The 13,407-nt window shown below is 41.5% G+C and overlaps 1 protein-coding gene across 1 annotated transcript in view; it reads left to right on the forward strand.

Moving 5' to 3' along the window:
• Positions 1-11,820, forward strand: part of LOC140938867 (uncharacterized) — a 145,910-nt gene extending 134,090 nt beyond the window's left edge. The window contains exon 10 of the mRNA XM_073388393.1: positions 10,729-11,820. Coding sequence (XP_073244494.1) covers positions 10,729-11,057 — 329 coding nt within the window. The 3' untranslated portion in view covers positions 11,058-11,820. The remainder of the gene's footprint in view (positions 1-10,728) is intronic.
• Positions 11,821-13,407: the final 1,587 nt, after the last annotated feature.

Raw genomic sequence — 13,407 nt, forward strand, 5'->3', positions numbered from 1 at the left:
TTAGCTTAAGGTGATTCCATAGTAAAAGAACCTAACATAGATTTTAGCTAAAACTTGGTACACTGATGTAACAAGTCAAGAAGATGATAAAAAAGTAATAAAAAGTGGGGGTCACCGTGCTCGTTTTGACGTCACAATGCTGACAAACACGGCTATTTAGGACCCTTTTACAAAAACCGCGGGCAGCGAAAACCTAGACAAAAAGGAGAGATTTTTTCGATGATGCATGTGACATCACGCAGAATTTGACTTTAATGTATTGTTTATCCACTTACGTACCAGAAAAATGCCTTTTAATGCCCTTGTTTTTACTTTACGCTCCAATGTAGAATTAAATTGGACGCGCGCTTTTCGACCCGTGATGGCTCAATCCGTACAATTTAGTAAAATTGCCAAAAAACTGAACGTAGATTTGTGCCAATTTTTTTCTCATCGAAAGGAAGCACTGTCCTTATTAAAATCATGAAATAAAAAATGGGGGTCACCGTACTCGTTTTTGCGGTAAGGCTGTAGAAAGTGCGCACCAAACGCATTTTCTCCGATTTTTGAGAGAGGACTGGGGCAAGTTTCTAAATAGAATGTATGTGAAAGGAGGAAGAAAGAATTAAAACATTCGTTTTACATCGAGATATCACATTTAGGACAGAATGTGATAAAGAAAGTGTTTAAATGAAAATCAAAGTGAGTAAGCACAAGTTAAACATCCACTATAGAGGTTCTCCGAGAGGAGGTCGAACTAAGCAACACGCGTACTGCTTACGTTATGCACATTCCCAACACATTGAGTCTCACCGCGGCAACAAACAACAGCAAGCAAAAATTCCAATAGCGTTTCTCTTCAGTCAACTTCATTTTAATAATATTACTTCACATGCTCTTTTTTACGGCAGCCATCTTGTTATGCGCAGTAAGAGATGCGCAGTGCAAAACTAGGGAATCACCTTAATCGGGCTTTGAACAACCCGGCCCTGGATGCTACAACTGGTGTTCAATAAAATCTTAACTTTTCCACTTGACCAATTTTGGGTTAGAAAACATGGCTGCGGTGGTGGTAGGGAAGGGGGGTGTGGGCGAAGCCACCCTGCTATCTACATTAAAGGCAATTCTGTTTCAGGAAAACAACTATTACTGTGGCTGAGTTTCTCTGCATGGTAAGCATATTCTGCATAGTATTGCCAAAATTCGCCATAGCAGTGACTATAATATTGTAATTGATCAATAATAATGTAATAGAAATGATTATAATATTATAATTTGCATTGTTTGACAAAGTAACATTTTTAAACTTTCAGTATTCCGAACATCACTCATGTTGTTAAACTACTGTTGTAAATAGTAGCATTAACATTAGTACATGACATTTAGCTTGCAGCAGAGAACTTGAGCAGGAGAAAAGAATCCCAATTTCCATCAGGTACTGTACAGAACCTCTGTTAACAGGCACTAATCTGGATTCACAACAATTTCTATGTTAAAAATCTGCATTTACAAACTATTGTAAGTAAAGACATCTTTTGTTGGTAACAAACATCCATACAGAGGTACATGATAGATCATAGCTAGCAAATACTCCTCTCTCCAGCCGCACGGCTGAGAAGATGCCTTTCACAAGCAGTATAATTCCGGTGTAATTTGGTCAACACTTTGATACTGAATAAGGGAACAAAAATTAGCGCATAGAGGGAAAAAGGAGGATTGAGAGTGCACCAAAAATCAATTCACCAGTCAAATCACACAGTCAATAATGCACATTGAAAACGGAAGGGACGGTTATTGATGATCAAACAAGGATAAACAATCTTTCTGTTGAATAATTACTTTTCCATGTTCGTTTTTGCTTCATGAAATTAAGGGTGTCTAAAAAAAAGACGACCTAGAAAACGAAGACCTACGACCTAGAAAACGACGACCTAGAAAACCATGACCTAGAAAAAGATGACCTAGAAAACGACGACCTAGAAAACGACGACCTAGAAAACGATGACCTAGAAAACGACGACCTAGAAAACGACGACAGGGATGGGGTAGCTCGAAGGATTAAGGAGTTAGAGGGGTACAGAAGGCGGGAAATAAGAGGACGATAGGAGGGAATTATGAAGGGGTGAGAGGTGGGCGAAGAAGGAAAATTACAGAAAAATAGTAAATATTATTTGTAAAAAAAAGGCTAAGGGTATGAAGCCAAGGAAAAAAAAGGTGGAAATGGAAATGCAAGGTACGTGAGGTCTTTCCTCTGTTTCGTTTATCAAACACGCGTTGCCTGTTATTGATAGATTTATTTGATGACAAGAATTGTATTAGCTTATTGTGTTTCAAACCAGTTTTTCAGTAGAATCGAAGCGGGAAAAAAAATAATTTACAGTCTGTCTATAAATCCGCCTACCTGAAGAAGCTGTTAAAGGAATTTGCTAACCTGTAAAGTGCGATTGTTGTAACGACCCGCCAGAGAAGTAAGCCTGACATTGAAGTTTTCTGAATTAAGCTACGAGATTAAGACGATTTGTGTTTGTTCTGATTGCGACTTATGTAACAATGACGCCCGGATGGCCGTGTAATAAATCAGATTTAACTTTAAAAGGAACTACACTTTATTCGGCCGCCATGACACCCGGAAAGCATGGCCCACACAAATATCCATGATCCTTTGCACGTTTACAGTAACCGAGAACTTCCGCTAACACAACTTCCGGTAGACAATGATATCGATACATTACATCCCTTCCTTTCTTTAGAAACAAACAGACTACGCGAAAAAAGTCAACAAGGCACTTAACAGCGAAAAATAAATCTGTATGAAAACTGTTCTGCTCGCATTGAGTTATCTCAATAAGACTGTTCAATAAAATCTAATAACATGAAATCAAATCTAACAGACTTCAACATAAGTCCAACGTGTCAACAGAGTTCAGTTCATAAAGTACATAGTCCTTGTACTTCTCCGGCATTCTGACAGTCCGTCTTGGTCTTGATGTCGCTATACTCTCCTCCGGTGGAAGAGTATTGGGTGCTTCTTGGGAAGCGGCCTCTGTGGCTTCCGGGGATTCCCCTGGTGGGTTGTACCGCTTAACAAATGAACTGTTCCGCCTGTATTCCACACCCTCCTTTGACCTAACAGTCACCTCACTGCCTTCCTTAGTCTGCACTGTGTATGGCTCACTCTCGAAATTCGCTTCTAGCTTGCCAGACGTTTTCGTGTTCTTCAGTAAAACCAGATCTCCAGGCACTACAGGGCTTTCGGCTGCACCCCGCTTGTTGTCAGCATGTTCCTTGTGGGCGAACTTGTGATTCCAGTCACGATCTCTGACCCCCTCGTCCAACAGGTTACCAGCGCGCCTCAACTCTGGAAGTTTGGTTTTCAACTCTCTGCCAAACATAAGGAACGCGGGAGTAACACCAGTGCTTGTTTGCGGTGTGGTTCTATATGCTAGCAGAAACTTCTGCAATTCTTCACGCCAGTTTTCGCCCTCAACATGAGCAACTTTCAAAGTCTTAAGCAGAGTTCTGTTCTGTCTCTCAACATGTCCATTGACCTGCGGCCAGAGCGGTGGGGAAGTCAAGTGTTCGATTCCGTGATAAGAGAGAAACTTCTCAAACTCCGCACAGCAAAACTGAGGACCATTGTCAGACTTGAGTGTAAATGGAAATCCATATCTGGAGAATATCTGTGTCAGTACATCCACCACTCTCTTAGCTGCTGTGGAGCACATGATCGCTACCTCGTAGAATATACTGTAATAGTCTACGACTACGAGCAAACTTTCTCCAGTGGGAAGCGGGCCCATCAGGTCTATGGCTATGTCTTGCCAGGGTCCAGTAGGCGGCTTCACTCTCTTCATGGGCTCAGGAACCTGGAATTCACCTACGACTTGGCAACCATGACAAGACTTGCACACCTGCTCTGCGTCTGAGTCAATCTTTGGCCACCAAACCTTTGTCCTTAAACGTGCCTTCATTTTTACGATGCCCTGATGTCCCTCGTGGGCAAGACGCAAGACTTCTCCCCGTAAAGCCTTCGGAACAGCAATTCTCGTACCTCGCAAAACAAGTTTGCCTAACACACACAATTCATCCTTGACACACACATAAGCTGTCATCCTACATTGAGACCAGTCCCCACTTAAAATGTACTGTCTCAGGCTAGCAATTTCTGGGTCACTATCAGAAACCAATTCGACTTGTTTCGCTGTCAGGGCAACAGGTAAGCTTTCCTCAGCGACTGCCTTGACAAAGTCAAATTCCTCCCCACTTGTGTCTTTAGGGTTACATTGATTGAGTCTTGAGAGAGAGTCTGCGATATTCGCTTTGCCAGGCCGATAAACAACTCTGTAGTCATACCCCTGCAACCTCAGAAGCCAACGTTCAATACGTGCTGATGGTTTTGAAAGCCTGCCAAAAATACACTCGAGTGGCTTGTGATCAGTTTCAAGTTCAAATTTGCGCCCGTACACATAAATGTTGAACCTCTCACAAGCCCATACTAGGGCAAGGGCCTCTTTCTCGGTCTGGCTGTATCTCCGCTCCACTTCAGTGAGGTTTCTGGACGCGTACGAGATTGCTCGCCACTCGCCATCTTGAAGTTGAGTCAGCACTGCACCTAAACCCTGTGGACCTGCATCGGCAATAATACGTGTGTTACAGTCTCCTCTGAAATATGCAAGCGTAGTGGCCTGTGCAACTAGCTGTTTCAACTTCTGGAATGACCTTTCCTGTGCTTCACCCCAGATGAAAGACTCATTCTTCCTCAGGAGGCTCCTGAGTGGTTCTGCTTCTTGCGCGAAGTTGGGAAGAAACTTTGCAGAATACTGTACAAGCTGAACAAATGATCTGACCTGTGAAGCATCTTGTGGAGGACTTGCGTTCAAGATAGCAGCTACTTTCTCTTCTCTTTGGGCGCAACACCTTGCCTGCTCATATCATGACCGAAGAATGTAAGCTTGGGAAGACGAAACTGGCATTTGTCCCCATTCAAGGTTAGTCCTTTCTCTTTCAATCGGGTAAGTACGGCATGCAAGTTCCTGTCGTGTTCCTTTATGCCACAACCATGCACAATCAAATCATCTGCCAAATTAGCCACTCCCTCGCAACCATGCAAAACATCCGCCACAATTTTCTGGTACTTTTCAGGCGCCAATGTTACCCCGAACATCAAACGTTTGTACCTGTACAAACCACGGTGTGTAACAAACGTCGTGATCTCGCGCGATTTTTCATCCAATTCCACCTGGTGGAAGCCCCACTTGAGATCGAGCTTTGAGAAGACAGTTGAGCCATTAAGGTCGTACAATACTTCCTCAATTGTAGGGATTGGGTGTCTTTCCCTCTCTATTGCTGAATTCGCCCAGTGCATGTCCACGCAAATCCGAATGTCACCGTCTGTCTTCGGGACAACAACCAACGGCGACACCCACTCAGTTGGGTTGTGTGACACCTCCTCGATGATGTCTTTGGCTAACAACTCATCCAACTTCTCGTCAACCTTGGCTCTTAACCCAAATGGCAGTCTCCGTACGGGTTATGCAACATCGTCTCTTACATGTTATTTCAGGTGAAAATCCTTCAGCTTTCCAACCCCCGTAAAAACCTCTCTATACTTCTCACGGATGTCCGCATCACTTCCTTCAACAGTTAATGAACACACATCTGGACCGACCCTTAACACGCCCAACTTCTCTGCAGTGTTCTTTCCCAGTAGAGATCTTCCTGAACCTTTAACCACTGTGAATTCGTCCACACAACTGTTGCCACTGATCTCGCACACAATCTCAGACACAAATGTCCCAATCACCTCAATAGGATCTTTCTGTCCATAAGCAAACAACTTTTTGCTTGATTTCTTGGACTCACACTGAACACTCTTCTTCTTTAAACCTTCCCAGGTTGCTTGATCAATCACATTGCACGACGCTCCAGAATCAATAAGTACCCCTGGTAACGTCACCCCTCCAACCTTCAAATCAACTTCACTACCACTTGTAGGCTGACTGACTCCAACTGTAAATGCGTAATAATCTTGTTGTCCAGTGGCTGAATCCTCTGATAGTTGATAGGCTCTACCCCGTGTATTATTCCTTCCCTCGTCATCCCTTGTAAGACGTTTGCGTTCCTTTGTTTTGCAACAGACTGCAAAATGTCCAATCTCGCCACATGCATTACATTTCTTGCTACGGGCAGGACAATTCGGGTCACGTGCCATATGGTCAGTGTAATTACAGCGAAAACAGCCTCTTACTTTTGTCTCCTGAGAACCACCCGACGGTTTACCAGACTTATTTCCTCTGTTTCTACCCTGCGCTGTCCCTTTTCCTTTGCTGTGAGGTTTGCCGGAAACAGCATTCACCTGACCGGATGACTGATCCATAGCCTTGACCTGCATGTTCACTGCTTCCTGCACACGAGCCAAATCTTGTAAATCCTTCAGAGTAGCATTTGTTTTCTCCAGGAACTTACGGCGAAGTCTGGGTTCCCTGCATCTCTCAATAAGCTGATCCCTTATTGCCTCATCAACATTTTCAAACTCGCAGAAGATCGCTTTCTGCCTCAACCGACAAACAAACTGATCCACCGACTCTCCTGACGCTTGCTCCATTTGCCTAAACTGATGCCTTTCGAATGGAACGTTTAACTACGGTGCAAAATAGTTATCCAACAACTCCATACTCTCTGCGAACGGCTTGATTTCCGTACCGGTCAATAACGTGTAATAAAGCTCCTGAAAATTCAACCCTCCAGTATGCAACAGCAATGCGGTTTTCTGTTCATCTTTCGTAATCCCTTTTGCCTCCAAATACAGATTGAACGAGCGTTTCCACAACTTCCAGCGAACTGCAAGGGTGTTCGGATCTTCCTTTGGATTGAAGGGAGGAAGGCTGGCGACATCAAGTAGAGGAACAAACGTCGCGGTTGGCGAAGCTTGTGAACTTGAAGCTGTACTCGAAGTGGTTCCACTGTCGTCCGTCATCTTCCTGACAAAATACGAGGACTTTCCGCACAAATGACTTCCAAAACATCCACTACCTCACAAAACGAATTGAATCCTCGTCGCCAATGTAACAATGACGCCCGGATGGCCGTGTAATAAACCAGATTTAACTTTAAAAGGAACTACACTTTATTCGGCCGCCATGACACCCGGAAAGCATGGCCCACACAAATATCCATGATCCTTTGCACGTTTACAGTAACCGAGAACTTCCGCTAACACAACTTCCGGTAGACAATAATATCGATACATTACAACCTATAAAATGTATTTCTTTTAGATCGAATAATTATTAAAGCTTGGTGGTCATTTGAGCTAACAAGTTTCCTAAGGAAACACTCTCCCCCTCTAGAACCGGTTGGGGTGTTTACTGATTAAAAGTATATCGGGTTATTTTTCATGAGCGATCCCGCAGTGTGTTAATAAAAAGAGGTTTTGGGGAACGAAGTATTTCTAAAAGTCAAAATTTGGGAAATTTTCACGTTTAGGTGGAGATGCTCGATTGATTTATTGATTAACGTAAACCTTCGTTACATGTACCCCGCGAGATACCTACATCTATTGTTCTTGCGTTATTTTCATAACGCGGTTTATAAAATCGTCTCTCGAATTTTTAAACAGCAGTTACAGAGTGTCTAGTGTGGTCGCAGGAGCTATTGTTTTGTCTTGGACAATGCATTGTGCATTGCGTGAAAGTGATGAAAGAATTAAAGATGAACCGAAGTGAAATTTTTAATTTTGCTCTGTGGCGTTGTCTCTATTTCACATGATGTAATAATTTATTTGTGAACAATTCAAAAGTTCTACCAGAGATCTCACTGCATTTATACCACGCTATCGTACCTGTGAGGAAAAAGAAACTCCTAGGATGATACGATTCAAATCTTACAGTTCAAATACAGTTCAAATCTTATGACATGTCAACCTTCATTGTGTCCTACACAATATTTCCCAATTCTCGTTACCGGTATGCTGCCGTTTCATGTATGGAAAGGTACGAGAAAATGTTGAAGCCCTTCTTTCTTTATTTTCAAAATATAAACTGTTTGTTTACGTTATTGAGATGTGAACAAGAACGGCACGCCTGATTTATTTCCTGTTTGATTTATGTGGGCTTGAACTTCCCGCTATAAACGACGCGGTCATTTAGATTTGATGGAAATTTGTTAAAATTATATCAGGATAATAAATAGGTCAAAGCAAAGCTTTTGCTTCCAGTAGTCAGTCAGGTTGAATCATGACTTCATTGACCATACTAAAGGAAAATTTGACTTGAAAAGCTTTTTTAGTGGAGCTCTCACGCGCTCGCCCAAAAGGAGCACAATTGGTAACAAATTTGGTTACCTTGCATGGGCGCCATTCCATTCAATCAAAACGTCTGGTTTAAAATTTTGGCAACTTCCATGCAGTACCGAATGGAACAGTATTTTCGCAATATATACCCAAATTTTCGAAAATTATCATCGGGAAGTTTTCTTTCCGCATTCAACTTTGCTCCCGAATGTAAAAATAAAATTTCTGGTTGAATGGTTCGCATTTCGGATAAGTTTCCGGAAGTCTGGGAACTTTTCCGGGAAAATACTGTACCAATTGCCGCTGTTTCCAAAGTTTATTAAGTTTTGGGTCAATAGAAAGCGCCCAAATGCATCCAAGAAATTTGGGTTCTGAGAGAATCGTCCGCACGTACTACGATGTGCCAAAAAGTGTGCTGCACGTGCAAATTAAACCTATTGACCTTAGCATTACTTATAACTAGCCCCGGGTAACTAGCGACTATGAGCGATTTGCGTGGGTGTTTGGCTCGTTTGATAAGATTACGCTGAGATTTGCTATGAATATGCTATTTTGGTTTTGTCCGAGGATGGCGCGTTTCACACACTTCTATTAAGTCCCCCCCCCCCTCCCCGCGGTTTTTTTTAGGTCGTCGTTTTCTAGGTCATCCTTTTCTGGGTCGTCGTTTTCTAGGTCATCGTTTTCTAGACAACCTGAAATTAATGGCATCTGCTCTACTTTATCGACTGACAGAGCATTTTCTTTCTTTCTAGAATGACATGCCTTTACTGCAAAATAAGTTGAAGGAGCAATTACAGCAGAAGAGGCTTTAATGTGAACTTATAAACTAATATTCTAGCTAAACCTCAAAGAACTCAGGGAGTGGGGATTTTTACAGCGAGGGAAGGGCTAATGCCGATGGGAACATACCATTTCAAAATTCTCTGGACCCTCCCCTTTCAGTTTTTAAAAGACATTTTTGACGAAACAACAAGAAGCCCAGTCAAAACTCTGAGGGGCACTTAATTTGAATAAAAAATTTATTCCAACATTCATTCATTTTAATGTACTGTTAAAGAAAAGTTTTAAAAAATCTTGAACAAATCCATTGACCTGATGGGCAACCTTTCCCAAGAAATAACTTGTAGATATCATATAGATAAAGACTCCATAGTATCAATGGCTTCCAACCAAAGTGCATTTTCATTTGCAACCTTAATTAAATTATATTACAAAGCATAAGATAAATAAGCCTAAATAAATAAATAAATAAATATTATTAAATAAATAGCAATATTGATCCTTCTCCTCAAATGTGAAACGTAAGTATGGCGATTTTTACACTGAGTCTACACTGTACATGTATTCAATAAGGAACGTGATAATGTATATTGTCACCTAGCCTGGTGATCTGGGGCCATTCAAAGGATGTTATTCAGTAACATCCACGTGAAAGGTCCTTTACCCCCGCGGAGTAAGAAGAGTCTTGAAACTTCAAAACATCCTTTAAACGGAGACAGTCACATCTTCTTGTTTGAATCAATCGAAGGATGATCGAAAAAGCAAGACAAGACCTCGAAACGAACATCAGATCATCAGACAAATCAGAGTATACGATCGAAGCAGAAGTAGACATGAGTCGCGGGTAAATATATCCCACGAGGCGAGCCTTACGTTATACGTTTTACGAAATCCGACCGAAGATTAAAGGGCCTTTCGACGGATGTTAACGATTGCTGACCGTTTATAAAGAGAAGGAACAAAATTGGCCCCAGAACAGTGCCCTGGGGGACACCGGATAGTTCAGGTGCCCACTTGGACGAAGCACCATTTACCACCACACGTTGCCTCCTACCAGTGAGAAAAGCCCGCAGCCAGTTGTTTAGTTTCCCAGATATACAGTAAAATTTTGCCTTAAGGGGGAGCATTTCGTGATGAACAGTGTCAAAGGTCTTCCCAATATCGAGGAAGATCTCATCGACCTGCCCATTGATGTTAAGAACGCTTGCCCACTAACGAAGATATAACATGCATGGGTCTATATGAACCAAACACCACCAAAGTAGACGTCAAAAGAGTTAAGCAGTTTTTATGTGACACGGACTTCTTATCAATAGCTAAACTTACATTACTAGTGTCAAGACAAGTGAGTAGAAAAAAGAAAACTCGCAACAACTTAATTTCAATATTTCCCGTATTTTGAATTGGCAACTAGCCCCGTAGGAGGTTTATTTGTTTTTAGTAAGTCTGATTTTTCGTGTTGGTGGTAAAAAACAAACTCGAACTAAGAATATATTTGTAGCTTGTGTTACTGCAAAATGAAGACTGATCTTGTATTTTTTCTCTTTTTGCATATTATAGCTTTCATATTTTAGCTGGGCATTGTGATTATTTTTCTCTGGTCTTTAGTCGTTGAAGCCTTTGACCAATATTTTTATGAACGTATCTCGTAATCTAAATTTTACATGTGTTTTCCACAGGTCCTCGTCGCTATGTCTCATCCAGTAAATCGTTCCTGTTCTCGTTATATAACATCAATGGCTACGCTCCTGTTAAGGTGAACATCATGCCAGGTCATCACAGTACCGCTATTTACACATGGTCCGGTTACGGACCAACCTTTGGTGGAGGACACGACCTGCACATATCCGGCAACGCTGGAAACAACAGCTATCCCTACACCAACTGTGGCTGGTCCTACCCCTTCCCCCCTGGGTACTCTCCATATCACTCTTCCTGTCAATTTTATGCAGGATCCTACAATTTCACTCCCACTGATGTTGAAGTGTTTTACGAGATAACAACTTAGTGTGTTTATGCAAACTTGTTTGTTGATTTAGCCAACTTTCAAGGACCTTGTTTGGCAAGGCTAGAAATGAAAGTGATCACCTTGAAGCTCTTACATGAAATTCTAGTTTATTATTCAGGTGGATCTAGTGCCTACTTACAATACAATACAAGATGCCTCAGACTTTGCTTCAATAACTCATTGAAACTAAATAAATGGCCTCTACTACGTGTAAGGCTGTATATATAGCCTTACGTTAATTATAAACTAGAATATGATATGGCCAACTAATAACTATAATCCTACGCGTCAATTTAAGCATTTTAAGCAAAGCTCAAAATCAATCTATTATTCAGCTGTTCTTGAATGTTTTCACTTACAATTTTAAGCCATTTAATTTGACAATTATTAGCTATTGTCCTATCTCCACGTGGCCTCCCACACAGACGCTTTTAAGGGAGACGTGGGAAGGGAAAGAATACGACTTCCCTAAAAACGCCTGCGCGGAGGGAAGCTAATCTTTGCGACGTTGAAAATAAGTCCTTCCGATTTGCACTTAAGCAAGCCTTATCTAGTGTTGTGAAGTATTTTGAAAATTATTTTTAAGACGGATCTATCTTATCTTTTAAGTCTTGTTTTGTCCACGTACTGTTTTCCTGTTTTTATCTTTTGTTTTTACTGTACTTGAATTTATGCTTAGCTTGCGAATTTACTTATTGCCATATTAGGAATGTTATTCGCTTGGCATTGTCAGATGTTAGTTTTTTTACAGGTAGTCGTGTTTGTGGTGTTAGGGCTGACCTTGGGTTGGTTCTTTGGTACTAGTCTTGCGACTGTGCGTAGGCTTACCTATTCCCTAACAATGGCAAACCTGCTGCAATGTTAGCGATAAGATACATGTATACAATAGAAACTCTTCCGGTCAGCTAACCCAAACATGTCCAGCTTTGGCTATAAAACCACTACTACACTTGAGCTAGTAAGTAGAAGCAAGTAGAGAAGAGTAGAAAAGTAGAAAAGAGTTACAAGAGTAGGAAGATTAAGATTGTTAACAGAAGTCAAAGAAGAATAAAGACCAAGATGTAAATCAGATTCCTGGTAACTCATCATGTAACGAGCGAGTTGCTCGAACACACCCCCACACTAGTTTGAAAATCAGTTTGAAATTGACGTTAGGAAAAGATTTCTTTACATGTCAGAGGTAATTTTTTTCGGAAAAATGGAGCTTCCACATCTAATGTTATAGCGCGGGAAACGCAGTAATAACGTGTGTAATATTGTTTTTGAGTGGGGTATGTGTCACGGCTAAATAAATGGATGTCATATTGGAGCTGCAGATGAAAAAAATCGAAAAAAAAAAAGATAATAATAAGAGATATATTTTTCCTAGTATCCCCATAAAAAAGTCATAAATTCGTAAGAAAAGAATTGATTAGTTAGAGAAGTTACCACTTACCATTTGTACTGAAGCCTTGTGGTAAGAAGCTATTTAATCTGATTTTATATTTTGTTCAATGGATAAACATAATTTAGCTGGTTTGCTTTGTGACTGTTTCTCTATCATTCGCCGCTCAGCCAGTTTGGTGACAGTTATGGTTTAGGTTTCTGTCACTAGCTTGGTCTCCCGGCAATTAACAATCGCGGGGCTGGAGGCAATTTCATTGAGATCGTTCTCCATTCCTTTTCAACTTGACATCGAACCGGAAAAACTGTAGCCTGCGAATACAGCCGTTTCTCCTAGCTCCTCTCCGCCAGGGAAGTTTCGCCTGGGGGACTTTTCTCCCGACGAAACGTCCTTAGTGGCGAGGAGCAAGGAGAAACGGCTGTATTCGCAGGCTACAATCGGCGACAAAATTGTTGAGACATTGTACTTAAATAGGGTGACTTCGGAGAACAAAAGAATCCGCACCCCTCCCCTGTCCCCTCTGTTCAAAGTTGGGGTGTTTGTTGTTTTCTACAGGTAGCTAGAACAAGGGCACAACATTGTACGGAGGGGATGGGGGAGGAAAGCTATATTTCCTCCTTTTGAAGTTCCTAAAACGTCAAAAAGCCTACTTTTTGGCGAAGTGTCTCAACTCATTTTGTCGCCGATTGTCTGAATCGAAATCTACGTGCTGTTGTCCTATTAGCACCGGTTAGGAGACGGTAAGTAGTTGAGATTACTATATTCACCGGGTCGTTTTTCAGAAGATAGATAAGATACCCATATAATCCCTTTCCTGTGTTTTTCGAGGGAAAATTAGTTTTGACAATCTTTGTACTCGGTAGTGATTTCAAGTAATTACGCAGCATACCCACGTACCGAATGATTGATTTTCCTCTGGTAACTAAGTGTGATTGGTAGGAATCGATGGCATACAATATATTGTAT

This window comes from Porites lutea, chromosome 5 (assembly GCF_958299795.1).
Source record: "Porites lutea chromosome 5, jaPorLute2.1, whole genome shotgun sequence".
In the NCBI taxonomy this organism is placed as follows: Eukaryota; Metazoa; Cnidaria; class Anthozoa; order Scleractinia; family Poritidae; genus Porites; species Porites lutea.